This window comes from Drosophila teissieri, chromosome 3L (assembly GCF_016746235.2).
Source record: "Drosophila teissieri strain GT53w chromosome 3L, Prin_Dtei_1.1, whole genome shotgun sequence".
In the NCBI taxonomy this organism is placed as follows: domain Eukaryota; kingdom Metazoa; phylum Arthropoda; class Insecta; order Diptera; family Drosophilidae; genus Drosophila; species Drosophila teissieri.
The window spans coordinates 3,134,837-3,157,036 of NC_053031.1; the positions used below are offsets into that span (position 1 = coordinate 3,134,837).

At 47.1% G+C, this 22,200-nt stretch overlaps 6 protein-coding genes across 12 annotated transcripts; 4 read left to right on the top strand and 2 right to left on the bottom strand.

Annotated features, from left to right (window-relative positions):
* Positions 1–156: 156 nt before the first annotated feature.
* Positions 157–9,850, top strand: LOC122618557 (longitudinals lacking protein, isoforms J/P/Q/S/Z). Of its 4 annotated transcripts, none has more exons than XM_043795086.1 (7): positions 157–222; positions 1,139–1,668; positions 1,736–2,363; positions 2,448–2,692; positions 2,784–2,892; positions 7,419–8,602; positions 8,663–9,850. In XM_043795086.1, the coding sequence occupies exons 2-7, from the start codon at positions 1,498–1,500 to the stop codon at positions 9,047–9,049; spliced, it is 2,724 nt and encodes a 907-aa protein (XP_043651021.1). In that variant the 5' UTR covers positions 157–222; positions 1,139–1,497; the 3' UTR covers positions 9,050–9,850. The 4 variants fall into 4 exon arrangements, with proteins under 4 accessions (XP_043651021.1, XP_043651020.1, XP_043651023.1 ...); XM_043795085.1 differs by having other exon boundaries at positions 173–282; XM_043795087.1 differs by lacking the exon at positions 157–222 and adding an exon at positions 424–689.
* Positions 9,851–9,930: 80 nt separating this feature from the next.
* Positions 9,931–11,011, bottom strand: LOC122618558 (NADH dehydrogenase [ubiquinone] iron-sulfur protein 3, mitochondrial). The gene is made up of 3 exons (XM_043795089.1): positions 10,854–11,011; positions 10,719–10,793; positions 9,931–10,661 (listed from the first exon to the last, which is right to left on the bottom strand). The coding sequence occupies exons 1-3, from the start codon at positions 10,915–10,917 to the stop codon at positions 10,003–10,005; spliced, it is 798 nt and encodes a 265-aa protein (XP_043651024.1). The 5' UTR covers positions 10,918–11,011; the 3' UTR covers positions 9,931–10,002.
* Positions 11,012–11,293: 282 nt separating this feature from the next.
* LOC122616819 (modifier of mdg4) lies at positions 11,294–13,322 on the top strand. The gene is made up of 2 exons (XM_043792388.1): positions 11,294–11,401; positions 11,473–13,322. Exons 1-2 carry the CDS (start codon positions 11,399–11,401, stop codon positions 13,021–13,023), a joined length of 1,554 nt encoding a protein of 517 aa, XP_043648323.1. The 5' UTR covers positions 11,294–11,398; the 3' UTR covers positions 13,024–13,322.
* A 145-nt stretch (positions 13,323–13,467) lies between these two features.
* On the top strand, positions 13,468–15,160 carry LOC122616987 (protein-cysteine N-palmitoyltransferase Rasp). The gene has a single exon (XM_043792611.1). The coding sequence runs from the start codon at positions 13,497–13,499 to the stop codon at positions 14,997–14,999; it is 1,503 nt and encodes a 500-aa protein (XP_043648546.1). The 5' UTR covers positions 13,468–13,496; the 3' UTR covers positions 15,000–15,160.
* Positions 15,054–16,398, bottom strand: LOC122616988. Its single transcript, XM_043792612.1, has one exon. It carries the CDS (start codon positions 16,366–16,368, stop codon positions 15,184–15,186), a length of 1,185 nt encoding a protein of 394 aa, XP_043648547.1. The 5' UTR covers positions 16,369–16,398; the 3' UTR covers positions 15,054–15,183.
* A 55-nt stretch (positions 16,399–16,453) lies between these two features.
* LOC122616989 (LITAF domain-containing protein) lies at positions 16,454–20,060 on the top strand. 4 transcript variants are annotated; one of them, XR_006325928.1, is made up of 4 exons: positions 16,454–16,532; positions 19,354–19,677; positions 19,744–19,907; positions 19,964–20,060. XR_006325928.1 is itself a non-coding variant. In XM_043792616.1 (4 exons), the coding sequence occupies exons 2-3, from the start codon at positions 19,391–19,393 to the stop codon at positions 19,847–19,849; spliced, it is 393 nt and encodes a 130-aa protein (XP_043648551.1). In that variant the 5' UTR covers positions 16,454–16,532; positions 19,354–19,390; the 3' UTR covers positions 19,850–19,871; positions 19,942–20,060. The 4 variants fall into 4 exon arrangements, 3 of the variants coding, with proteins under 3 accessions (XP_043648551.1, XP_043648548.1, XP_043648549.1); XM_043792616.1 differs by having other exon boundaries at positions 19,744–19,871; positions 19,942–20,060; XM_043792613.1 differs by having other exon boundaries at positions 19,744–20,060.
* Positions 20,061–22,200: the final 2,140 nt, after the last annotated feature.

Sequence of the window (22,200 nt, forward strand, 5' to 3'; positions counted from 1 at the left end):
GTAATTAATAATATGTATTACTGTAGACAACATTTTGAAAGAATAATACAAATTTGACCATTTAAATACAATTAACAACATAATTTAAAGTTCTGGAGAATTTTTAGCAATTTGGTAAGTAGTTTTGATCTGTGAGTGGTCACACTGTTAAGCGGCCTGCCAACTCGTCTTACGCAAAGTTGCCATATAGTCATAAAAATCTTTCGCATAAAGAAGTAAAACGTAAGAATTTTCATATGCGTTTTTCGTCTGAAAATCCGCATTAAAATAATGTAAAAAGTGGTAAATATGTTGGCGCAAACAGTGCGGCATCCAAACGCATTGAAATCCAGGTCGTTCGAACGGTTTTCGGTGTTGTTTTGCTCCTCGCATAAATTTGTTGCGCGCCATTTTGTTTTTGGAAAGCCAAAGAAAAAGAAGAAATACAACAGCAAAAACCTACCACAAAAAGTCAAAGTTTGTTAAAGCGATAAAAAGAAAGAAGAAAAAGATTTGTCTGGGGGGGAACAGCAAGTGAAAAACATGTGGCGCTACGCTAGTTTGTGCATCAGCTTTGTGCCCCTTAAAGACATACGAAAATAACGCGCGACATAAATAAATGCGACTGAAACACAGAAAACTGAAAATATCGATACGATGAATAAACGAAGAAGCAGCGATTAGTACGTCGTCGGCGGTCGTCTGTGTGGGTGAGAGAGTGAGGGAGATGGGCTGGGGTTGGCGAATAAGTGCGAAAGAGAAGTCGGAGCGCGGGGCGCGTATATAATTACGTCATAAGAATTAAAGAAAATTCAAGGTCTACAGCGCTGCGGCTATACAAAAAGCTATACGATTTCGTTACGTTCTCGGTTTTATCAAAAATAAAACTTTGGCCAGCGCGCAGCAACAACAACAAGTATGGCTGTGGTGTGCCAGTATGTGTGTGTTTCGTTTTCGCGACTGTATAATTACATACACACGCAGTCCCGCCGTTGTTGTTGTTTCTGTTTTCTTTTTATTGTAAGCGAGGAGAGCGCGCAGCTGTGAAAGGCAAAAGAGATGAAGAGAGCGAGAGAGTGGAATTTGTTGTTGAGCAATTTGTGTAACCATCGATAATGTTTGATTTATTTAAACCCCATTTTTATTACCCCTTTTGCAGTGACTCGCGATGCGTGCGGCATAGAAGTCGGCACCCCCAAAAACCGAAATCCCGACCCCCCACACGCACACACACATGCACAGACAGCGATTGTTCATAAAATTTAATTGATTAAAAAGGCAGAGTGAAAAACAAAAGCGAACAAAACACCGGAAAGCAAAGGAAAATTAATAAAAATCAATAGAGCGGCGAGCGGGAGGCGATAAAAAGTGTTATCAGTGCGAATTAATTGGCTTCAAAGAAGGAAAGGAGGAGGAGGCGGAGAGGAGCGGGAGCAGGAGGAGGAGGTTGCTCCGGAGATCGAGGTTTAGCGAGCTCCAAATCCGCATCCCGGACGCGGATCCGGACGCCTCGCCAGTATGTCCGTGCAGCAGTTCTGCCTGCGGTGGAACAACCACCAGCCGAACTTCATCTCCGTGTGCTCCTCGCTGCTGCACAATGGCACCCTGGTGGACGTCACCCTGGCAGCCGAGGGTCGCCAGCTGCAGGCCCACAAAATCGTGCTGTCCGCCTGCAGTTCGTACTTTCAGGTATGTTGGAGACCACTGCAGCGCATATTCCTTGGGAACTTAATTAAACATCAAATGTGTTCGATAGGCTTTGTTCACCACAAATCCGTGCCAACATCCCATTGTCATCCTGAAGGACGTGCAGTATGATGACCTAAAGACCATGGTGGACTTCATGTACTACGGCGAGGTCAATGTGTCGCAGGAGCAGCTGCCGCACATCCTCAAGACCGCCGAGATGCTCAAGATCAAAGGGCTAGCGGAGATGCCAACGGATCCGGCCAATCTTACCAAGTCGGACAGCAAGTCCTCGACCGACGGCACCGAATTGGTGGGCGGCGCAGGAGTGGGCACTGGGGCGGGCAACTCGGCTGGAAGCCTTGGGGCTGCCAGTGGAAGCAGTGTGGGCGACTCCCTGTGGAGCAGCAGCGAGGCCCAGCAGTTCCAGCAGCAGCAGCAACAGCAGGCCCAGCAACAGGCACAGCAGCAGCACCATCACCACCAGCAGCAGCAGCAGTTGCAGCAGCAACAGCAACAGGCCCAGCAGCAACAACAACAGCAGCAGCACCATCACCACCACCATCAGCAACAGCAGGGCGGACAGGCGCAGGCGGCGCAGACGCATCACCACCAGATGCGACGTACGCCGTCACCTTTGAGCGCTGGAACATCGCCGGCCACCAGGCGCAAGCGCTTGCGCAAATCCTCGAATAACGGTGAGTTGGAGTTGGGTAAAGCATCGTCGTGATAGATTCAACATTTTAAGGGTTCAAGAATTAATGGTTTTTATGCTAACGCAGGTTCCGGCGATCGCAACAATGTGGAAGAGCAGCACAACAGCTCCCTGGACGCGGGTAGTGGTGCCGGCAACGCCGGTCTCAGTCTCGCCCAGATGAACCAGATGACATTTGGTGCAGGCGGCGGTTTGGCAGGCCACTCATTGCACGCGGCCAAGCTGCTCAAGGAGTCGGCCAGCGCTGAGTTAGACCAGCAGCCGCAGGACTCGGATCTGGATGATGGACACGGACACTTACACATGCAAATTGTAATGAAATTGGTCACGTTAACCTTGTACCCTCGTCCGCTTGAGCAAACGCACTAATGGTTTTCTTTTTCTTCTCGGTGCCCACGTGCAGAAGCCCGAAGTGGACATTGGTGGAGTGAACCAAACGATGCCCTTGGATATCTCCGGCGGCACTACACCATCCGAGCACGACGCGCCGAACTCCCAGTCCTCGCACTCGGGTAAGTCGCAATTGGAAATCAAAAGCCAGCACACTGTTCCATCAAAGCTCATTGTTCATCGGGTAGGGATTTCATTCGCCAGGATGGATTCTTGTTATCGTTTCTTAGTTTTGTTTTGCCTTCATTACTTTTAAAAAACACAAAACACAGAATAGTTAACTGCCATTTGTAATTAAAAGAAAGCTGACAAACTGTAGACAAAGCAGGAGTCAAAAGGGAAAAGAAGTTAACAATCTCTTGACTTTTTTGAGACGAACATCTACTCAACATAATTGAAAGAATGGATCTATACACTGCAGGTATCATTTGCGAACTTAGTAAGGGGTTCATTGAACTGATAAGCACTGTCACCTATGTTCTCTTAATCAAAACAATCTTAAGTCCGAACCACTGTGTACTCTCGATTCACCCATCGAAATAATGCCCACAATCATACTTCATCTGCATATCTCACACACGAACGGTGCCATTTCGAAACAATTTCAGTACACAGCGCTTGGAGAAATGAATGCTAAAGCTAAATATGAGATCTAGCATACCGATTATTCATTACCGATTTACCGACTAAGTGCAATGAAATATTTGTAATGCCGAAATTTTGTATGTTTAACTATTATTGTGTATTGTATTCCAAAGAAAAAAAAACCGAATCCTGCCTGAACTTGGGAATGGGAGAGAGCTAGCACAGAGTCCAAAACAAAAACCAAAACTTCCAAAAACTAAACCTATGATTTGTTTTTCAATTGTTCATTCTAAATTTGCGTTTACTTGCGTTATTTGATTTTTGTTTTGTGGGAATTTCAAACAGCGGTTTCCGATGATAATGATTTAGCCTTAGCAATCTTTCCTCTACTACCTACCTCTATTGTACCTATTGTAACTCTATGAACTGCATCAGAACTTTTAAACTGTCTCAGTACAAACACAGCCGAACTAAGATTAAAGAGGACTTGACCCAACCAGACCAGACCAGACCTAATCCCGATCCATTAGAGCTAGGAGAGAGCGATCTCAACTTCAATTTCGATCGAAATGCCCCAGTACCAGTAACAGAAACAATCTTTCATTCGCTGTCTCTCTCTCTCTCCCCTTCCCAGGTCTGCAATGGACAGTTGTCGATTCCAACTATCCGCGCTTCTCCCTGCCCGCCTGCCAGTCCAACTTGCTGGGCAACGGCGGTGGCAGCGGAGGTGGTGCCGGTAGCCAGAGCAGTGGTGCGAATAGCGCCGGCGGCGTCAATAGCGATCAGCGGCAGCAGCACGAAGCCCAGCAGCAGGCCACCCAACAGCAGCAGCACTTGCAGCAGCTGCACTACCAGCAGCAGCAACAGCAGGAGCAGGCCTCCGCCTCCGGACAAGCCTACTCGTCGCAGATCATTACCGTGAATAACCTAGTCGGTAGCTATGCGACGGCGGCCCAGAACCTTTCGCCCACCTCACCCAATGAATCAAACATGGTGCAATCGGTCTACAGTCAGGGACCCACGCCCACCCAATCCCCCGTGCACGCGGGAGTTGGTGGAGCCAGTGCTGCTGGCGGAGGAGCGGGCAATGCCACTGCTGGAAACGGTGGAGCCACTGGAGCGGCCAACCAGGTGGTAAAGCGCAAGAGATCAGTGAATCCGCAGGGAGACGAGAACTTTATCCGAGCCCTGGAGGCGGTACGCACGGGAGGTATCGGATTCTGCAAGGCAGCACGACTTTACGGAGTGAACAACAGGACACTGTGGTTGGAATACAAAAAGCGGGGCTATCCGGTATCACGGCCCAGCATTAAAGCGCGCGTGGTTAAACAGGAGCCGAATCTGTCACCGTCGCCCACGCCCTCAACCAATCAGGGTGATGATAACACCAACGAAACGCTTGGCATGCAGATACCACCACAGGCGGAGACCCCGACGCCTTCGCTCATGTGCACCCCGCACCACGCTGGCCTGGGAAGCGGAGCTGGAAGTCTGCCGGCCGGAGGAAACTCGCACCCAGCGATCGGGGTGATGAGCCTGTTCGATCCGCGATACATGGATTCGCCTAGCAATGTCCACTCGATGACGCGACAGCGGTATATCGAAGCCACCGGTGGCGGAGCAGGCGCGGGAACGGGCGCAGGCACCGGCACCATCAACGTTAATCCGACCACCGCCATGAATCTACAGAGTATTAACTTCAACTCAATATAGAATACGATTTCGAGCCAGGCGGGGACGGCCACTCTGCTGCAGGCAGCCGCCGTGATGGCCGCCAGCGAGCCAGCGGAATCCCTGAGCATATCAGCCATGCCCGTCTCCGTTCCAATGGGCATGGCCCACAGTTTCCTCATCAACAACTTTGTGACGGTGGCTGCACCGCCGGTGGCTACGGTGACTAACACGGGCCTGCAGTACTTGGACAAATCGTAGGTCTAGTTTCGGACACAGAGCCCCCAAAACGATCGATACAGGTATTAGAGCAACGGCAGCAATCTAGTGTATATAGCGGACCCGCTTGTACGGCAAAGTGGCAATATGATACGATATGTCGGCCGAGGATGGAGCACAAGTGGAATCGGATCGGATTCCTGCGCTAAGCAGAGCTAAGCGAATCAGGAGGATCGCATGAAAAGGGGGAAAGGAGCGAAGCGAATTAAGAAAGCAGGCAAGCCGGCCGCACTTGTAATAATTACATAGAACCTAATTCCTTAAGCTAAACGTTTTGAACCCTACATTTTTACGATTGTTAACTAAGAAATCGGTAGTGCAGATCTTCGATATATATATATATATATAGCTATATTACGTGTAAAAGAATAATGTAATTGTACATAAATTATACAATTTTATTAGTGTTAATCGCGAACATAAAATGATTTGTAAGCAATTGCAGCTAAAAAGTGGTGCTGTGTGCCAGCAGCTGATCAAACCTTGCGGAACCCGTTCCATAATCCACTTTCTGTAATGCAAGCAAGCAATGGACTAAACCAAAAATTCTATTTGTAATCGTAATGCTAAACATTAAGGACGAAATGAGATTTATTGGCAGTTTCTGGCAACAAAATTCCCCACATCCTGCGGTTTGCTAGGCTCTGGCGCATCAGAAATAAGTTTTCTTCTTCGTTTCGAAAGAGATTTCATTTCTGCACTTGTGTTACAATAGCAAATATCAGTATGTAGGACCTCCCCGTGAGCATTATATTTAGCTTCCCTATCAATGTGAGAACATTTTCTGTGTACAGTGACGCAAATCCACTCAATTTGACGCATAGGCGTAATCGTTAGCGACTCCCAACTCCATGCCGAATAAGATCGAATGTCAAGAGCATAGACTAAGCTACTAGATCGGCGGAGGAGCATGTAAGCGAACCGGATATGTATGATAAATATGTACCAATCAATATATATGTATATATATTTATATTTGTGAATGTATCAACAGAATTTTTTCATTTTCTTCTGAGTTACTCAAGGTTGCGCTGGCACATGGTTTTACGGTGATCGACTCTAGGTTATATATATATTTCCAAATCCGACAACAACATATCTAAGGGGGGGTTTTTCAGGGGGACTCGTTTACTTCGGCACTTGTTTTTATCCGATTTCTTTGTACATAGACAATGTACATACAAATGGCGATGCGACGACATCGGTGACGGACTACAAGAAACAGATACGCAAACAAACGAAACTTAAAGATAACTCGTAACCACCCAAAATCCTAAACGGAGACTGCAGCTAAAGGCAAATAGGAAACCAAAACAGAAACGAAGACGGAAAGCGGAGATACAATTCCGGTTTTGAATAACGATTACGAATAGTGTGTTTTTTAAACGATTCATATAATTATTGTACTAATAGAGAACTTTTTATATTGTGTCAAGGCATACTAAGAACTAAGCGTGATTTGTTAGAAGTCATAGAGTAACGTAAACTTTGATAATGGACTTTTATTACACTCACCCACACGCATGATATACCACGAAGGATCCCCACGATCCCAAGCCAACCCGATCCAGACCACAGAAACACGAAACCCCGGAAACATGCAAAACCGAACAACCAAACAGAACAGAACACGGATGAAACAACGCGAAAATAGCCGAAACAATAAGCAAATATTACTAACTCTGTTTCCTACAATTGCAAAGTACCAATAACTACGCTAGTTATGTGTGTTAAATATATATATAAATTATTTAAATCAGCGTAAGTGCATAAAGAACCGATTGTATTATAAGTTGCATGTACCATACCAAGTAATGCGCGCCCCAAACGAATATCGCGATGGAACGAACATTCTAGACTGTAGTCGATGTGCAAGAAACGAATAAACTTTCAAAACTACAACATACTCCACCTGCTCCCCTGGCTTCAATTCGCTTTTCCCATTCAGAAAGACACGGTTGCAGATTGGATAACTTGTAACATACTTACAATTGATTCGAAAATGGTGCCAAAATATATGAAATATTTATATTTCATCATGAACCTAAAGCGACCGTGTCCTGACTTTCTAAACCAGCTCAAAAACTAATCCTCTGAACCGCTTTCCTTGCAGAACCCAGTCCGGCGCATGCTCCTCATCCGCCACATCCTCCTTTGGCGGCCGCCAGCAGCAGCAGCGGTGGCAGCGGCAGCTTCGAGCGCTCCTTCAGCATCGGAGGCGTGGGATCCGGCGAATGTGATCCAGACGGCACCCCCAGTTCGCCCGCCGTGATGGGCACCAAACGCAACAGGGTGCTCACCCGCCAGCCGAGGGTGAAGCGGGACAGCGACAGCATTTCGTCCACGAATCAGATATCCCCGGATACGGCTGCCACGACGCTCGACTTTGATCCATTTAATGCTGCGGGTGCCACGAGTGCCACGGCCAGAGATTACTCTACCACGGGCTCGCATCATCTGCACCACCAGCCAACTGTGCACCACCATCATCACCTGCTAACCGTTCCACCGCGGATCGAGCGCCATGCCTCTGAACCGGCGCCCAGTTTGGGCCCCTCCACGCCGCACCTGCTCAGCGTGCCGTCCAGCACTCCCTATCTCATCAAGCAGCACTCGGATCCGCTGTTGCCTCGCCAGTCCGCGCTGCACATGGCCGGATCCGGTTCTGGATCCAGTACCGCGATGGCAACTGGCAGCAATCCGTTTGCCCCGCTGCACCGCCAATACTCGCATCCGTTGTCGGGTTCAAATGCCAGCTATGTCACTCCGGCGCCGCTTCACCATCCGCACCACATCTCACTGCCCGAGTCCATCTACGCCTCGGGGTCCCCCCCGCCGGCCGGCTCTTCGCAATACCTGGTGCCCACGCGCGTCTTGGCCTGTCCAGTGGTTTCTAGTGAAACAGCGGCCACGCCCACAAATGCCAGTCCCGGCTCTTCGTCGACAGTGTCGGCGGCCGTGTCTGTGGTTACCTCGCCGAATTCGGGGCTCCAGAACAGCGCCAGTAGGCATCCGTTGTCGCCCACGTTCTCCATTGGCTCGGATGTGGCACACGAGCGAAGGTCTCCGCACTCGCCCTCTATCAGCAGATCGCACGTCGTGGAGCGGGCAGTGAAGAATGCAGCAGAGGCCGCTAACGGAGGTGGTTCGAGGCTGCGGACTTCCAAGTCTGCCTCGGGCTCCATCAGTGGCACCCATCTGCATCCCGGCCAGGCCACCATGAGCAGTTCGTTTGAGCATTTGCCAACGCTGCGTGTCAAGAACGAGGAACTGCAGCGATCGGTGTCTTCACCCCAGGTAAGTTGGATATGTACCCAATCTAAGGATCACTCACTTACATACCTTTTTATTTTGCAGACCCAACGGGAGATCATCACTCTCGAGAATCCGCGTTCTAGTCATTGTCCGGTCATTCGACCGGGTCCGGCGCTGGGCTGCAACTTCTGTTGGAACACCATCGATGGGCATGGACGCATTTTGCGCCGCAAAACGAAATACCATTGCCCGGAGTGCCAGACGAATTTGTGCATTGTGCCCTGCTTCCAGGAGTATCACGAGCGGCTCAACAACGAGGCGGCCGCTGCATCCAGTGGAGCGACAGCGGGCGATAATCAAGCGAGCAGCAGCACGACGGGATCGGGGAGCAACAGCAGTGGCAAGGCGTCGCCGTACGTCTCCTCTGCCGGCAGTAGCAGCAGTGGAGCGGGTGCAGCTCGTCATTATACCAAGACGGAATCGATATAATCTGGAGCTGTCGTGGTCAAGCCCGTATATTTGTATTTGTGACAGGACGGCCGCCGAGAGGATGACCTCCACTAGACTAGAAGCCACGCATTGCTCGGCCTTCTTTCTGGAACATGGTCCAAAACACGGTCGTCTGTCGAATTTGTTTTTTTGTCAGCAGGATGCGCGAAAAACGCGCGCTCACGACCTGCACCAAAATTTTCATTTGTTGTCCCAGTCCAACTGTGCATCCGGCCCGGAGTCCGGGCACATGGACGGACTGCTGGAGAGGGCGCCATGTGGCGCCGGAGATTTGTTTTTTGAGCCGTGCCCAGATGCACGCAGCCATTGTAAAGTAACGAAAACATTTTGGACCACTCCGCTGGAATGAATGCGGGGTGAATACTTTTTAAATCGCTAAATGTAATACTATGTTTACGTGTGTGTACCAATGTACTATATATATATATATATGTACGTGTATGTTCTTGTACAAAAAAAAACCGAACGAAAAATCTAACAAAAAATAAAACGTTGACGACGGTGCAGCCAGGCAGCCAGGTGTATCAAACTTCTGAAGCTCGAATTACGATTAGGTTTTCACCAAGTACAACTATCACTACCCCAATCCGCTCCGGCTTAAACTTAAGTACGTCCTTGCACCTCTACTTTCGCCGGGCACCGCTGCGCAGGCGCACGAATTGTCAAGAGGCCCACACTTGTTTTACTTAACGTTTTATATCTATGTATGTTGTGCACATGGCCTTTAAGGAGGTAAACAAGACGGATATCAATAAATACTTGTGACCCTCTGGTTTGATACGCATTGTGTTTTTATGTGGAAATAGTTTTAGAAAAACTGCAACGAGCCAAGGAAGCTGAACAACTAAGTCGAGTGACTCTTTTACGTTTTACACATCTCACAGTGATCTCGTTTTATTGATCTAATTACCATTTAACAAACCGACTCCGGATTACTTCTTGGCTGGCGCCTGTGGCGGAACGACCTCGGCGGGGGGATTAGCGTTGCGGAAGTTGGGGAACTGTTCCCAAGGCGCCGACAAGTCAAACTTCCTGAACTCCTGGGCCAACTCCAAGGGCTCACAGACGACGCGCTTTTTCTCATCATCGTAGCGCAGCTCGACGTAGCCGGACAGCGGGAAGTCGCGGCGCTGGGGATGTCCCTCAAATCCGTAATCGGTCAGGATGCGGCGCAAGTCGGGATGGTTGGCAAAGAACACACCGTACATGTCCCAGATCTCACGCTCGTACCAGTTGGCCGCCTTGTGAACCTCGCAGGCGGAGTCCAGGGGAGTCAGCTCATCGGTGTAGGTCTTGACGCGGACTCGCGAATTATAGCGCAGCGAGAGCAGATTGTAGACCACCTCAAATCGGTTCTTGCGGCAGGGCACATCCACGCCAGCAATGTCGACGAGGTTGGTGAACTGCGCCTGATGGTGATCCTTAAGGAACTGCAGCACTGGCACCACACCCTCTGGGGCAATAAGCACCTCCAACTCATCGCCGGCGGTCAGCTGCACCTTCTGCACGTACTTGGGCAGGCACTCGGCCACATAGCGCCCGAAATCGGAGAGATGCGAGCGAGCAACAGCGTCCGGCTGGCGGACAGTGGCTGTGGGTGGAATGCCTTACATGTAATGGGCACTGCGAAAACTCGACTATTACCTACGCTTATCCGCCTTCTTAGGCTCCACGGGCGCTGTGCTGGCCATCCGGAGAGCAGCCGATCCTGCAGCGGGCACCACTGAATATTGGAGGGTTTAAATAGATCAGTTGAAGCTCTGGAGGCGGGATGAATACCCACCATGTTTGGCCGACAGAGCGGCGACTGCGGCCCGGGCACCCAGATTCCTGATTAAGGCCGCCATTCTACAAATTGTTCAATACAAATTCAACAATTTGCTCCGTTTTTGACAATTTATGTAATGCTAAAATGTCAATATAGTTGTTGGAGCCCCAGGGTTGTCAGTGCACCCAAATTAATCATACTCGACAACCCTTGTTTGGTATTTTAACAATTGCGGTATAACATAAATACCGCACATACATCATTTTATTTCGTGTATGATAACATCAAATTATTCTTAAATTTCAGAACAATTAATTTCCGAAATATTTTCTTGACTGGCTTATCAATAAAAAGGAAATATATCTTACTTCTTAATTGGTGATTAAAAATACCAACGCGTTGCTTGACGTACAGCACATGGAAAACATAACGAAAATACCGAGAATTTCCGCACACTCGACTACCCTGGCTGAAAACTCTGGCATCGCGTTGCGTTTGGAATTGCGAGAATTGAAATTGAAAACTTCTTGGAAATCAATTGGAAATCAAAACACAACAAGATGGTAAGTGAAACGCGTCCTGACAAGGCCCCGGGATAATTGAAATTGAAATCTACATTCGGCACCCTTTGCAGAATCACCTAAAGTGGATGGGCCACTCGTCCACGATAATGGACATTCAACGCTCGCTGCGTAATGATAATCAGCACTGCGAGGTGGTTCTGGCCTCCAGGGACGGGGTTCGAGTGCGCGCCCATCTCTTCGTGCTTAGCACCTGCAGCGAACTGATGCGCAACCTCCTGGTCGACGTTCCGCGCGGCCAGGAGGCAACTATAATGCTGCCCGACATCCGCGGTGATTTGCTGGAGTGCATGCTGTCCTTCATCTACATGGGCGAGACGAGCCTGCCATCCGCGTCGCTCTCCGAGTTCCTGGAGGCCATTAACCTGCTGGGCATCAAGTCTGCCATCAGCTTCGAGTGCAATCCATCGGCTAGTCCACCCAGCGTCGATGTAGATAACAATTCCTTAGCCGTGGAGTCGGCCAAGTCCATTACTGGCCTTCAGATCGCTGAGGCGGAACTGTTGGACGACGAGGAGGAGCCACAACCGACGGTGTCTGTGCCAGCCACTGTCCTCGCGGGGTCCCAGCATCAACCCAGCCACTCCAGCCGATCCTTGGAGTACCTGGATGTCTACGAGCCGCCAAAGATCACCTACTCCATAGAACACATGGACGGAAATTCCAGCGGCAATCAGTTTATACTCACCGAGAACACGGGCACTTTTACTATAACGCAGTCAGCTTCGAGTTTATCTAAAATTGAGGCTGATGAAACGGCCACCAGTGGCGCTGAAGTGGACCTCGGAGACGATGACGTTGATGCGGATATTGCTGAGGATTCTGAGGAGCACGAATCACAAATGATCGAGGAAGAGTTCGCACCAACCGATCCTCTAATGGAACTGGAAGCGGGTACTGAAATGGACGACGATGACGATGTGCACGACCTTGTGGACGAGGAAATAGACGAAAAGCCTCGAAAGTTGGGCGGGGGAAAGTCTCGAATCCGCCGCCCCATAAGTGCGAAGCCAGTCAAACGATTGCCCGATTGTAAGCCAACGCGACTCCAGCAGTTTGTGGCGCTCAAACGGGAGGTAAAAGACGATATCAACGACGCTTTGGATCTGGCGGCTGACGCGGTTATAATCGAGGGCTTAAGCCTACAAAAGGCCGCCGACCGGTTTGACATCTCCAAGACAGTCCTGTGGCGCCGCGTTCGCACTAATCCCGCCTACATGCGAAATAACCGGGAACGACCATCGCTGCTAGAGGCCTACGAACGCCTGAAGAATGGAGACTCTTTGAAGAGTATCAGCACGGAGTTGCAAATCCCCATGTCCACGTTGCACCGGCACAAGGTTCGTCTTTCCGCCCAGGGACGCTTGCCCAACTTCGTGTCCTGTCGAAAGCGGGACACCACGCCCAAGGATGAGCTGCGCGACAAATTGGCCAAGGCGGTGCATGCGTGCCTACATGAGGGAATGTCGCAAAACCACGCGGCCAACCTGTTCGAGATCCCCAAGAGCACGCTATGGAGACACCTGCAGCGACGCACGACGAGCCAGAACAGAAAGGTTAAGAAGGAATTGAAGGTCGAGTACGGAGAAGATATGCTAAACTAGAAATAAGCCTTGGGAGTTCTGGTGTTAGAGACGTTCAACTGGAATCAATAAGTTACCATTAAGAAGCCATAAGCATAGCGTTTAACTGCATGTTGTCCCATCAATGTACATCAACCTTGTCCTAGCTCCTGATAAAACCAAAACTGAATCCGGAAGAGCAGAGAGAGAAAGATGCTATACCAGAGGTAGTTCGTTAGACTTAGCTCTATATGTATGTAGATACCATTATCTATTTTAAGTACAGCTGCTCTTTTATTGTTCACTTCATCATTGGTTAATTAAATACAACCAAACATGAACAAAAACTGATTTTAATGGGTACAATTTGTAACGCATGAGAGAAATCTAATTCATTTACGAATGCAGGTACTCTTCTCCAGTAAGGGTATAAAAATATCGATATTTTCGCTGATTCTTCACATCCCTAGCGCAATCTTTTCCCAGAATGAAGAGTCCAAGTCGGTGGCCTAGTGATGTCCAGGTTACCAGACCGAACTCTGCTCACTCGCTGCGAGATTTTCGTCTACTTCGGCGTTTATATCGCGTACATAGTTGTGGGCTTGTACAAGATCTATGGACTCCGGGATCATATAGCCAAGGAGGCAAAGTTCCAGTTTCCGGATGGCTGGAGATTCTATCCCTTATCGCAGCGGCGTCGGGATGACAGCAACGACGAGTTGGAAAACTTTGGAGACTTTATCGCCAGCTTTTGGCTCTTCTACTTTCTGCATGCGGGCGTCCAAGGAGTCATACGCTGGAAATGCCCCCGTCTTCAGTGTCTGGGATTCATCGGCGTGTGTGCCTTGGCTCTTAGTGTGAACCTGGACTGGTCGTCTATGGTACTACTAGTCACACTGATAGCCAGCTACTACCTCGTTTCCCTGCTCACACTGAAATATCTCGTGTGGCTCTTGTCCGCCGGCTGGATACTGTGCATTAATGTGATGCAAAAGAATGCCTGGTGGACAGATCGCGTCGGTTACACGGAATATGTCCTGGTGATTGTCACCATGTCCTGGAGTGTGCTTCGCGGCTGCAGTTATTCGCTGTCCAAGATGGGGGCTAAACAAGAGGATCTGAGGAGATACAGCCTAATTCAGTATTTGGGCTACGCCATGTACTTTCCCTGTCTGACCTATGGGCCGATCATCAGCTACCAGAGGTTTGCAGCACGGAGGGAGGATGAAGAGCAGAACTGGCTGGGATTTGTCGGAGGAGTCCTGCGCAGCGCCATATGGTGGTTGGTAATGCAGTGCGCCCTCCACTATTTCTATATACATTACATGTCGCGGGATGTGCGCATGGTGGAGATGATGGACTCGGTATTTTGGCAGCACTCCGCCGGCTACTTCATGGGCCAGTTCTTTTTCCTATACTACGTGGTAACATACGGCTTGGGAATAGCTTTTGCTGTGCAGGATGGCATCCCGGCGCCCAATAGACCTCGCTGCATAGGACGCATCCACTTCTACTCGGACATGTGGAAGTACTTCGATGAGGGCCTTTACGAATTCCTTTTTCAGCACATTTACGCAGAGCTGTGTGGAAAGCGATCATCGGCGGCGGCCAAGTTTGGCGCCACCGCCTTGACCTTTGCGTTTGTCTTCGTTTGGCATGGATGCTACACCTACGTGCTTATCTGGAGCATTCTGAACTTCCTCTGCCTGGCTGCAGAGAAGGTATTTAAGACGTTTACCTCGATGCCGGAGTACCAGCGATGGACACAGCATCATCTGGGAGCAGTGGGTGCTCAGCGGTTGTACGCCATGCTGGCCACCCAGCTCTTTATTCCGGCCGCCTTCTCTAATGTCTACTTTATCGGAGGACAAGAGATTGGTGACTTCCTGATGCGCGGCGCCTACCTCAGTGGAGTGGGCAACTACTTGGCCCTATGCTTTTGTAGCTATTGTTTTTTCCAATGCTCTGAGTTGCTCCTGACCAAGTCGGTTGGTCGCTCCAAGAACAAAACTTATTGACCTCGCCAAAAGGTTGTCTGTACTTACGTTAAATCTGACTACTTATGAACGAACTTGTATTATAACATGGCTTTAGAATTGTATTGTGTTTTTACAAAGCAATTATTTACTTAATTTTCACTTTAACAAATAATAAAATAATATTCATGGAATATATAATAGAGCAGCGCTTTATCTGATCCGTCTATCCGCCGCCTTCGCCTGTATCCTTCCAGTCCAGCCACCTGGTTTGCGTACATGTAGACTGAAAGTTGTCGGGGAAGAGTTCATCCATTATTTCGTCGCAGGTCTGCGTGTGCTGCGTGTTGTACAGACCATCTGGCCAGTGGGTTTGGGTTTGGATGTGGGACAGTCCCAGTTCCTCGAACAAATCGTCACAGGTCTGGGTGTACATGTGGGCGGAGGTTTGCAAGTCAAACATAGGTTCAGTTCCTGGATACGCGTGGAAATCGTTCTCGACCGGAACAGGAACCTGTTCCTCTGGGAAATCATCGGTCATCGTTCCTATGTCGCCTCTGGTGTCGGGTGTTTGGGTTTCTATATCGCGCAACAAGGGCGCCAGCACTTCGTTCCTGATTTCATTTAGATCGTCCTCCTCCGTTTGTGTTTCCATATCCAGTTTCTGGGATGACATCTCCAGCGCATAGGGCACATCCATAATGGGCAGGAAACAGAGAATATGTTCCTCTGGAGCCGGCATTTCGGTGGCTAGTTCAAGAGTGGAATGGATATTGGCTTCAGGATTGGGTACTTCAGCAGATAGTTCTGTAACCTCCGCCAAGCTGGATGACAGATTCTTTATATACCCCTCTAAATCACTGCCAGCACTTAAACTGTAGGAGGTGCAGGAATCTGTAGGAACCGAAATTGGCTCCGGCTTCAGCTTTCTCCATGTGGCCAGCGATGGAATGGGAACCTTGCCGGATTCATGCTGTATCAAGTGGTTTTTGCGCCGCATGTGAGTCCTCAGGCCAGCCTTGCTGTTGTAGGTCAGTTCACACACTGGACACTTGTGTTCTGAGCACTGATGCTTCTCCAGATGATGTTGCAGCAGGAATTTCTCGCCGCACTCCTGGCACTTGTGGTTCTTGTCTAGGTGGCTCTTCTGGTAGTGCTGTCGCACCAGCCGTAAGCTGGTGAAGCTGCGAGCTCCCTTGGTAGCCACATGGTAGATGCATTTTTCCACGGGGCAATGGAATGCAGTGATTGCTCCGATATGCGAGGGTGGAAGCACTTCCTGGTGCCGCTGGCGCAGGTGCAGTTGATAGTGACTGAGGTTGCCAAAGATTAGGCTGGGACATTTCTCGCATCTGTGCTCCCGCACGGGCATTAACTCGCAAATATCCGGCGTGTGTTTTTCACAGTGCATTTTGATTACACTTCTGTTGTTTTTAAATGGTATGCAATCGATGCACGATTAATCGAAATCTATCGATTACCTCACTTTGGTATTTCCGAACAATACTTGTAACGGTCACTCTGCCACGAGAAATTTATTATTATAACGTATCGCTCTCGGTTGCAAAATACGAGGTAACGATCGCTTTCGAAAGAATATTTGTGCAGGTGCGGCAAGCTAATAATAACAGCCAAATATGGGCAGCAAAGAAAAAACGGGCCCAAACTCATTTAGATATAACTTAAAATCAGATTAAAATGGGCCCCTGTGTGTGCACTTATACTTATACCGAGATGTACATATCAGCGTGTGCGTGCGAATAAAAGTACATTAAAATTAAGCGCAAATAAAATCGGTATATTTTTCTGTGGTTATATGTGCTATATGGTGTAATCTAGCGCATGCTGAAGTGTGATAATATCAAGATATTTAATTACCATCGAATGCAACAAGCAGTTCCAACTGAGCAATCCAATCCACCAACCCACACCAACACACACACCTGTAAACCCATTGGCATTTGCTCTTGTTTTTGCCACGCCCCCCCGCGTCCTTGCCGCCCACTAAAGTGGCTATTTTTGGCGCGACTACGTCATCAGTGGCATCGGAATCGGCCGAAAACATCTGGCGGTGCGAAAGATAGTGTGCGGAATACACATCATCCAAAGCAACTTCATCATCTTCACGATCATTAGTGACTGGCGGGCTGGGTTTTCAGTTCGGCTCCGTTCCAAAACGCGATCTTAAAAGGGCGTCCCCAAGGTCGCCCAAACTCAAATCTAGTTCTATCCACAAAGAGTGCTTATATTCCACTGTAATTGTGCGCAATTTCACCACTTTTTACCTACAAAATGTCTTCAATTATTCCATTTTCTGGCTTACGTACAATCGTAATTGGGTTTTTGTTGTAATTTTGTTGGATAAATACGCCCCGTGGGCCTAAAGTTCGATTCATGATATTGGCATACGGCAGAGAAATAAACGAAAACACTGCCTGAAATTAACACAAAGGCTAAAATTAAATACATATTAAGGCGTTTTTTAAATCTCTTCTGATCGCTTCGAGTGGCAGACCTTGTACGCACAGACGTACGCAGTTGAATATTCTAATTTATTGTATACACTTCTAAAAAGAAGCATCAATTTGGTAAGAAGGTTGTTCTCTATAACGAAAAATATTTTCTTTGACAGGGTAAAGAGGAATTATCTTACCTTTTCATAAGATCGGTTTATTTTGGGTATTATTACAGTCTTTATTTTTTTATAAAGCCCTTTAGGTATGTATGTATATGTTCTGTACAGAATTGTCTAGCTGAAATGTGTTACATCATTTTTGTTATTAATCTTGTTAACTAGCATCTTAGCTGCATTCCTAATAAAGATTTGATAAGATAGTCTGGGAAAACAAGTTAGTCTGCCGACATATATCAAGCATTTAAACTAGCAAAGTGAATTAGTTGGTGTCAGCACTAAACTCTGTGAGTTAAAGATCGCCTGGTCCAAAAACGCAAGACTATCGCATTTTCAAAGCGAAGATTCATACGAGCTGAGAAGATAATGAATGCCTGAAAGCATGACGTAATCGCTGCGGTTGCAAATAGGATGGATTTCTGTGGGGATGGATTTCTAGTACCTCAGAGTTTCAATTTATTTCCCATTTAATGCCAGCCGCCACATTCAACTGGTTTCGATGCCTATGGCATTGGACTGGACTCTGGGAATTGGACTGGTAAATGGGGAGTTTAAGTAGAATCTGGACGCCAGCGGATGCTAATTGCATTAACCAATTTGCTTCGATCGAGTGTAAACCAAATCGAAGCTGATTCAGCTGAGATCAATGCATGCATAGCGCCCACATACGTCATCGTACTCGTATATCTGATGTATCCGCGCATATTTCCGCCAAGTGCAGCTGGTTTTAGCCGATCGTTGGCGTTCTGGCCAAGACCAAGACATCTGGTTATCTGGCTTGGCCATATCTACTTCCGCCTGGCCTGCAGCTATGTGCTTTCGATATCTATGTATCTGAATATATCTGTGTGCAACAGTTACCTGAACGAATGGTGAAAGTTGGCGCAGTTTGGATTTGGATGAGGGGCAGGTCATTATACTCCAGCTCCAAAAGTTGAGCGCCTGTCGTCTGAGCGTCAGACATGTAAAAACAATTGCTCAATTGCTTTGGCAGTTGTCGTCATACGAATACAATTGCCATATCTTATCCGAGTTTCGACCGAAAACTCCGATTGTTGCTCCCAGTTTTGCATGTCTACAACTTACAATCCCTTGATGGAATTTTAATTGGTAATTGCCTTGTGACCGCCAGCAGATTCTGTAGCTCTGTTGCTACACGGAAAACAAATATTTCGACGGTATTTAAACTATTTTTTCGTAGTTTTAACCATATCAGTTGGTGTAATAGGTGTATAGCATGATTCTGCATAGGGTATATACAACATGTAGAGCATGTTCAGAGATCTCTTTGCGGATTTGCTCTCCAATAGATTCGAATGCGTGCCAAATGAGCGAAAGTGACTCATGGCGCCGTGGATGGGGTTGAGATGCTGACCATTGGGCTCTGTGCTATTTTCAGCGTCTATTTTCTTAATCAAAGTTGTTCTGGTTGTTTACCTTTCTGAATGTGTAACTTTCAGTTTTATTTTTGAACATACTATCACCAATCCGTTAAAAACTGGATTTGATCCCTACACCAAATGTATTTGGATTTCATAACATATACAAACTTCTCGTCATATCTACGAACATACATTACGTCTAGAATTTTTATGTAGATAAACAAAAAGCAACCGCAATTTGATTGCGCAAATAGCTTTGGAAGTGATTTATTTGAGTCGCGGAACTCCCAATGGATTTGGTGCTGATAATAACAAAAATTTCAAATTGTAGACCTTTTATTTTGATTAAACATTAAATTTCCTAAATTGCTTTTCCTTATAGATTCTTAAACGCCAAGTGCATTTACTAGCCTAGCAATATGAGTAAACCGGGCAGTGCTCCTCCGCAGTTCACCTATGTGCCGCCCCCTTCGGCCCCGCCCTCTTACCAGGAGGCGGTGGGCGGGGTAAAGCCCGTGGGTCCATATACGCCCGTGGTGGCGCCCGCGACCACGGCAAATACCACGATTGTGACCACGGTTGTGCCCATTAGTCGCACTTCGACGCACATGATCTGTCCATCGTGCCATGCCGAGATCGAAACGACCACACGCACCGAGCCCGGAATGATTGCCTACTTGTCCGGATTTTTGATTGCCCTGTTCGGGTGAGTTCTGACTGACTCTCTGCTTTCACGAAGACAAAAGAGTTAATGCGCTTTTTCCATTCTTAGTTGCTGGCTGGGATGCTGCCTAATACCTTGCTGCATCGACGACTGCATGGATGTCCATCACTCGTGCCCCAACTGCCGCGCATATTTGGGGCGATATCGTCGATAAAATCGATTGGATGAATGAGCAGGTCCAGCGGTTCCGTGTTGTAGATTGATTACTTTAAGCAAGCGTTTTTGCCTTTATTTATTTAATTGTAGTAATGTCATTTGGATTCCACAGCGAAGGCAGATGGAAAGAGCCAAGGCTTCCCTTAATCTAACGCTAACTCGCTAAATTGCTCCGCCGTTTTATATTTTGGTTCGCCCAATCCATAATTGTTACGTGTATGTTTCTGCCACGCTAAAGATAGTAATACGTATACATTAAAATATCCAGCGCTTCGCGGACAGGACAGCCACTACAAAAACTTAAATAATAAATCCGTCTTTCTACGTACCCACATATGTATGTATGTACTAGCCTGATTACGAGCACAAAAGTCGCTTGTGTGTCCATTTTGAACAACAGGCCCTTTAATATTTGCACAAATTGTAAATCTGTTGAGGCCCATCTTATGTTTTTTGCACATTTTTTGATGAATAAATGGCTTATAATGTAGTCCAAAAGACAAAATACAACATATTTTTGTAACAAAACGTAAATGTCTTCAGCGAAACTGCATATTGTATACTGTGAAAGTTAATCTCCCTAATAATTAATCACGAAATCTATATAATTGACTCTTCATTTTTAAATAAACTGGAAAATGTCACCAAAGATTGGATCAAATGGATTGTTTATAATGATGAATATCTACAATAATTGGACAGGAGTAGATGAAGCGTAATATTTTTTTTGGAATTGACCTCCGAATAACAAAAAAAAAAAAATCATCCACTATGAGCTGCTCCCATATGGCCAGACGCTTAATTCTACCATCTACTGCGAACAACTGGACCGCTTGAAGCAGGCGATCGATCAGAAGCGTCCAGAATTGGCCAACAGGAAGGGTGTAGTGTTCCACCAGGACAACGCCAGACCACACACTTCGTTGATGACTCGTCAGAAGCTACGGGAGCTCGGATGGGAGGTTTTATCGTCTCCACCATATAGCCCGGACGTAGCGCCAAGTGATTACCACCTGTTCCTGTCCATGGCATTCCTTGTGAAAAGTGGCTGTCAGAATTCTTCGCAAATAAGGAGGGGGGCTTTTACGAGGAAGGTATTATGAAGTTGCCGTCTAGATGGAAACAGATCATCGAAAAAAAGGCGCATATTTTAACTAAATCCGATCGCTGTAATACTTTTTATAAAGCATTGAATTAAGAGCAAACAAGAGAGAACGCTATAGTCGAGTTCCCCGACTATCTGATACCCGTTACTCAGCTAGTGAAAGTGCGAAGGAGTCTTCAGCACTGACAGTTTTTGGCGGTTTGTGGGCGCTAGAGTGGGCGTGGCAAAAAGTTTTTTGGCAAATCGATAGAAATTTAGAAGACTAATACAAAAATGAAAAAATATCAAAACATTTTTCAAAAGTGTGGGCGTAGCAGCTTTGGGCGGTTTGTGGGCGCTAGAGTGGGCGTGGCAAAAAGTTTTTTTGGCAAATCGATAGAAATTTAGAAGACTAATACAAAAATGAAAAAATATCAAAACATTTTTCAAAAGTGTGGGCGTGGCAGTTTTGCGCGGTTTGTGGGCGTTAGAGTGGGCGTGGCAACATGAATCGACAAACTTGCGCTGCGTCTATGTCTCAGGAGTCAGTATGCTTAATCTCTACTTTCTACCTTTTGTAGTTCCTGAGATCTCGACGTTCATACGGACAGACAGACGGACAGACGGACGGACGGACAGACGGACATGGCCAGTTCGACTCGGCTATTGATCCTGATCAAGAATATATATACTTTATATGGTCGGAAACGCTTCCTTCTGCCTGTTACATACTTTTCAACGAATCTAGTATACCCTTTTACTCTACGAGTAACGGGTATAAAAAGCGGAAGGGAGATATTTGACAACCTTATTACTTGCAACTTTCAGCAATAATCTCCATAATATACTTTTTTAAGCCGAAAATGCACCCACAAACAAATTTTAATTCAAATAATTTATTGAATACAATAAAGTAGCGTATGAGTTTCGTTTGTAAACTGTTTTCATTTTAAATATTAGGTTCTAAAATATTTGATTTGTACAAAATATATTCTATTCATATATGCCGAAAATTGTTCCTCCTTTGCACACTCCGATTTTTCGAATTTTTTTTTCACTCATCTTGTCGCTTGCTGAATGTTTAATTTTAAATTGAAGATTTTATATATGTATGTAGGTGTGGTGCATGTGCTTAATCCGAGATATTTCGATATGATCAAACAATATCTAGGCGAGAACTTTACATACAAATCGAGTTCGGTGGATTGTCAAGGGATGAGGGCGCGAGGACTGGTGAAATAAAAGTATAAGCGGGGAAATAAAAC

Bases quoted from the DNA above. Each gene is read 5' to 3' on its own strand.
- LOC122618557 (XM_043795086.1), top strand. From the start codon at position 1,498: ATGTCCGTGCAGCAGTTCTGCCTGCGGTGGAACAACCACCAGCCGAAC. The intron at 1,669-1,735 runs GTATGTTGGAGA...TGTGTTCGATAG, and splicing joins CCTGCAGTTCGTACTTTCAG to GCTTTGTTCACCACAAATCC. The intron at 2,693-2,783 runs GTAATGAAATTG...GCCCACGTGCAG, and splicing joins GACACTTACACATGCAAATT to AAGCCCGAAGTGGACATTGG.
- LOC122618558 (XM_043795089.1), bottom strand. From the start codon at position 10,917: ATGGCGGCCTTAATCAGGAATCTGGGTGCCCGGGCCGCAGTCGCCGCT. The intron at 10,794-10,853 runs GTGGGTATTCAT...TCCAATATTCAG, and splicing joins CGCTCTGTCGGCCAAACATG to TGGTGCCCGCTGCAGGATCG. The intron at 10,662-10,718 runs GTAGGTAATAGT...TTCCACCCACAG, and splicing joins GCCTAAGAAGGCGGATAAGC to CCACTGTCCGCCAGCCGGAC.
- LOC122616987 (XM_043792611.1), top strand. From the start codon at position 13,497: ATGTCCAGGTTACCAGACCGAACTCTGCTCACTCGCTGCGAGATTTTC.
- LOC122616988 (XM_043792612.1), bottom strand. From the start codon at position 16,368: ATGCACTGTGAAAAACACACGCCGGATATTTGCGAGTTAATGCCCGTG.
- LOC122616989 (XM_043792613.1), top strand. From the start codon at position 19,391: ATGAGTAAACCGGGCAGTGCTCCTCCGCAGTTCACCTATGTGCCGCCC. The intron at 19,678-19,743 runs GTGAGTTCTGAC...TTCCATTCTTAG, and splicing joins TTTTTGATTGCCCTGTTCGG to TTGCTGGCTGGGATGCTGCC.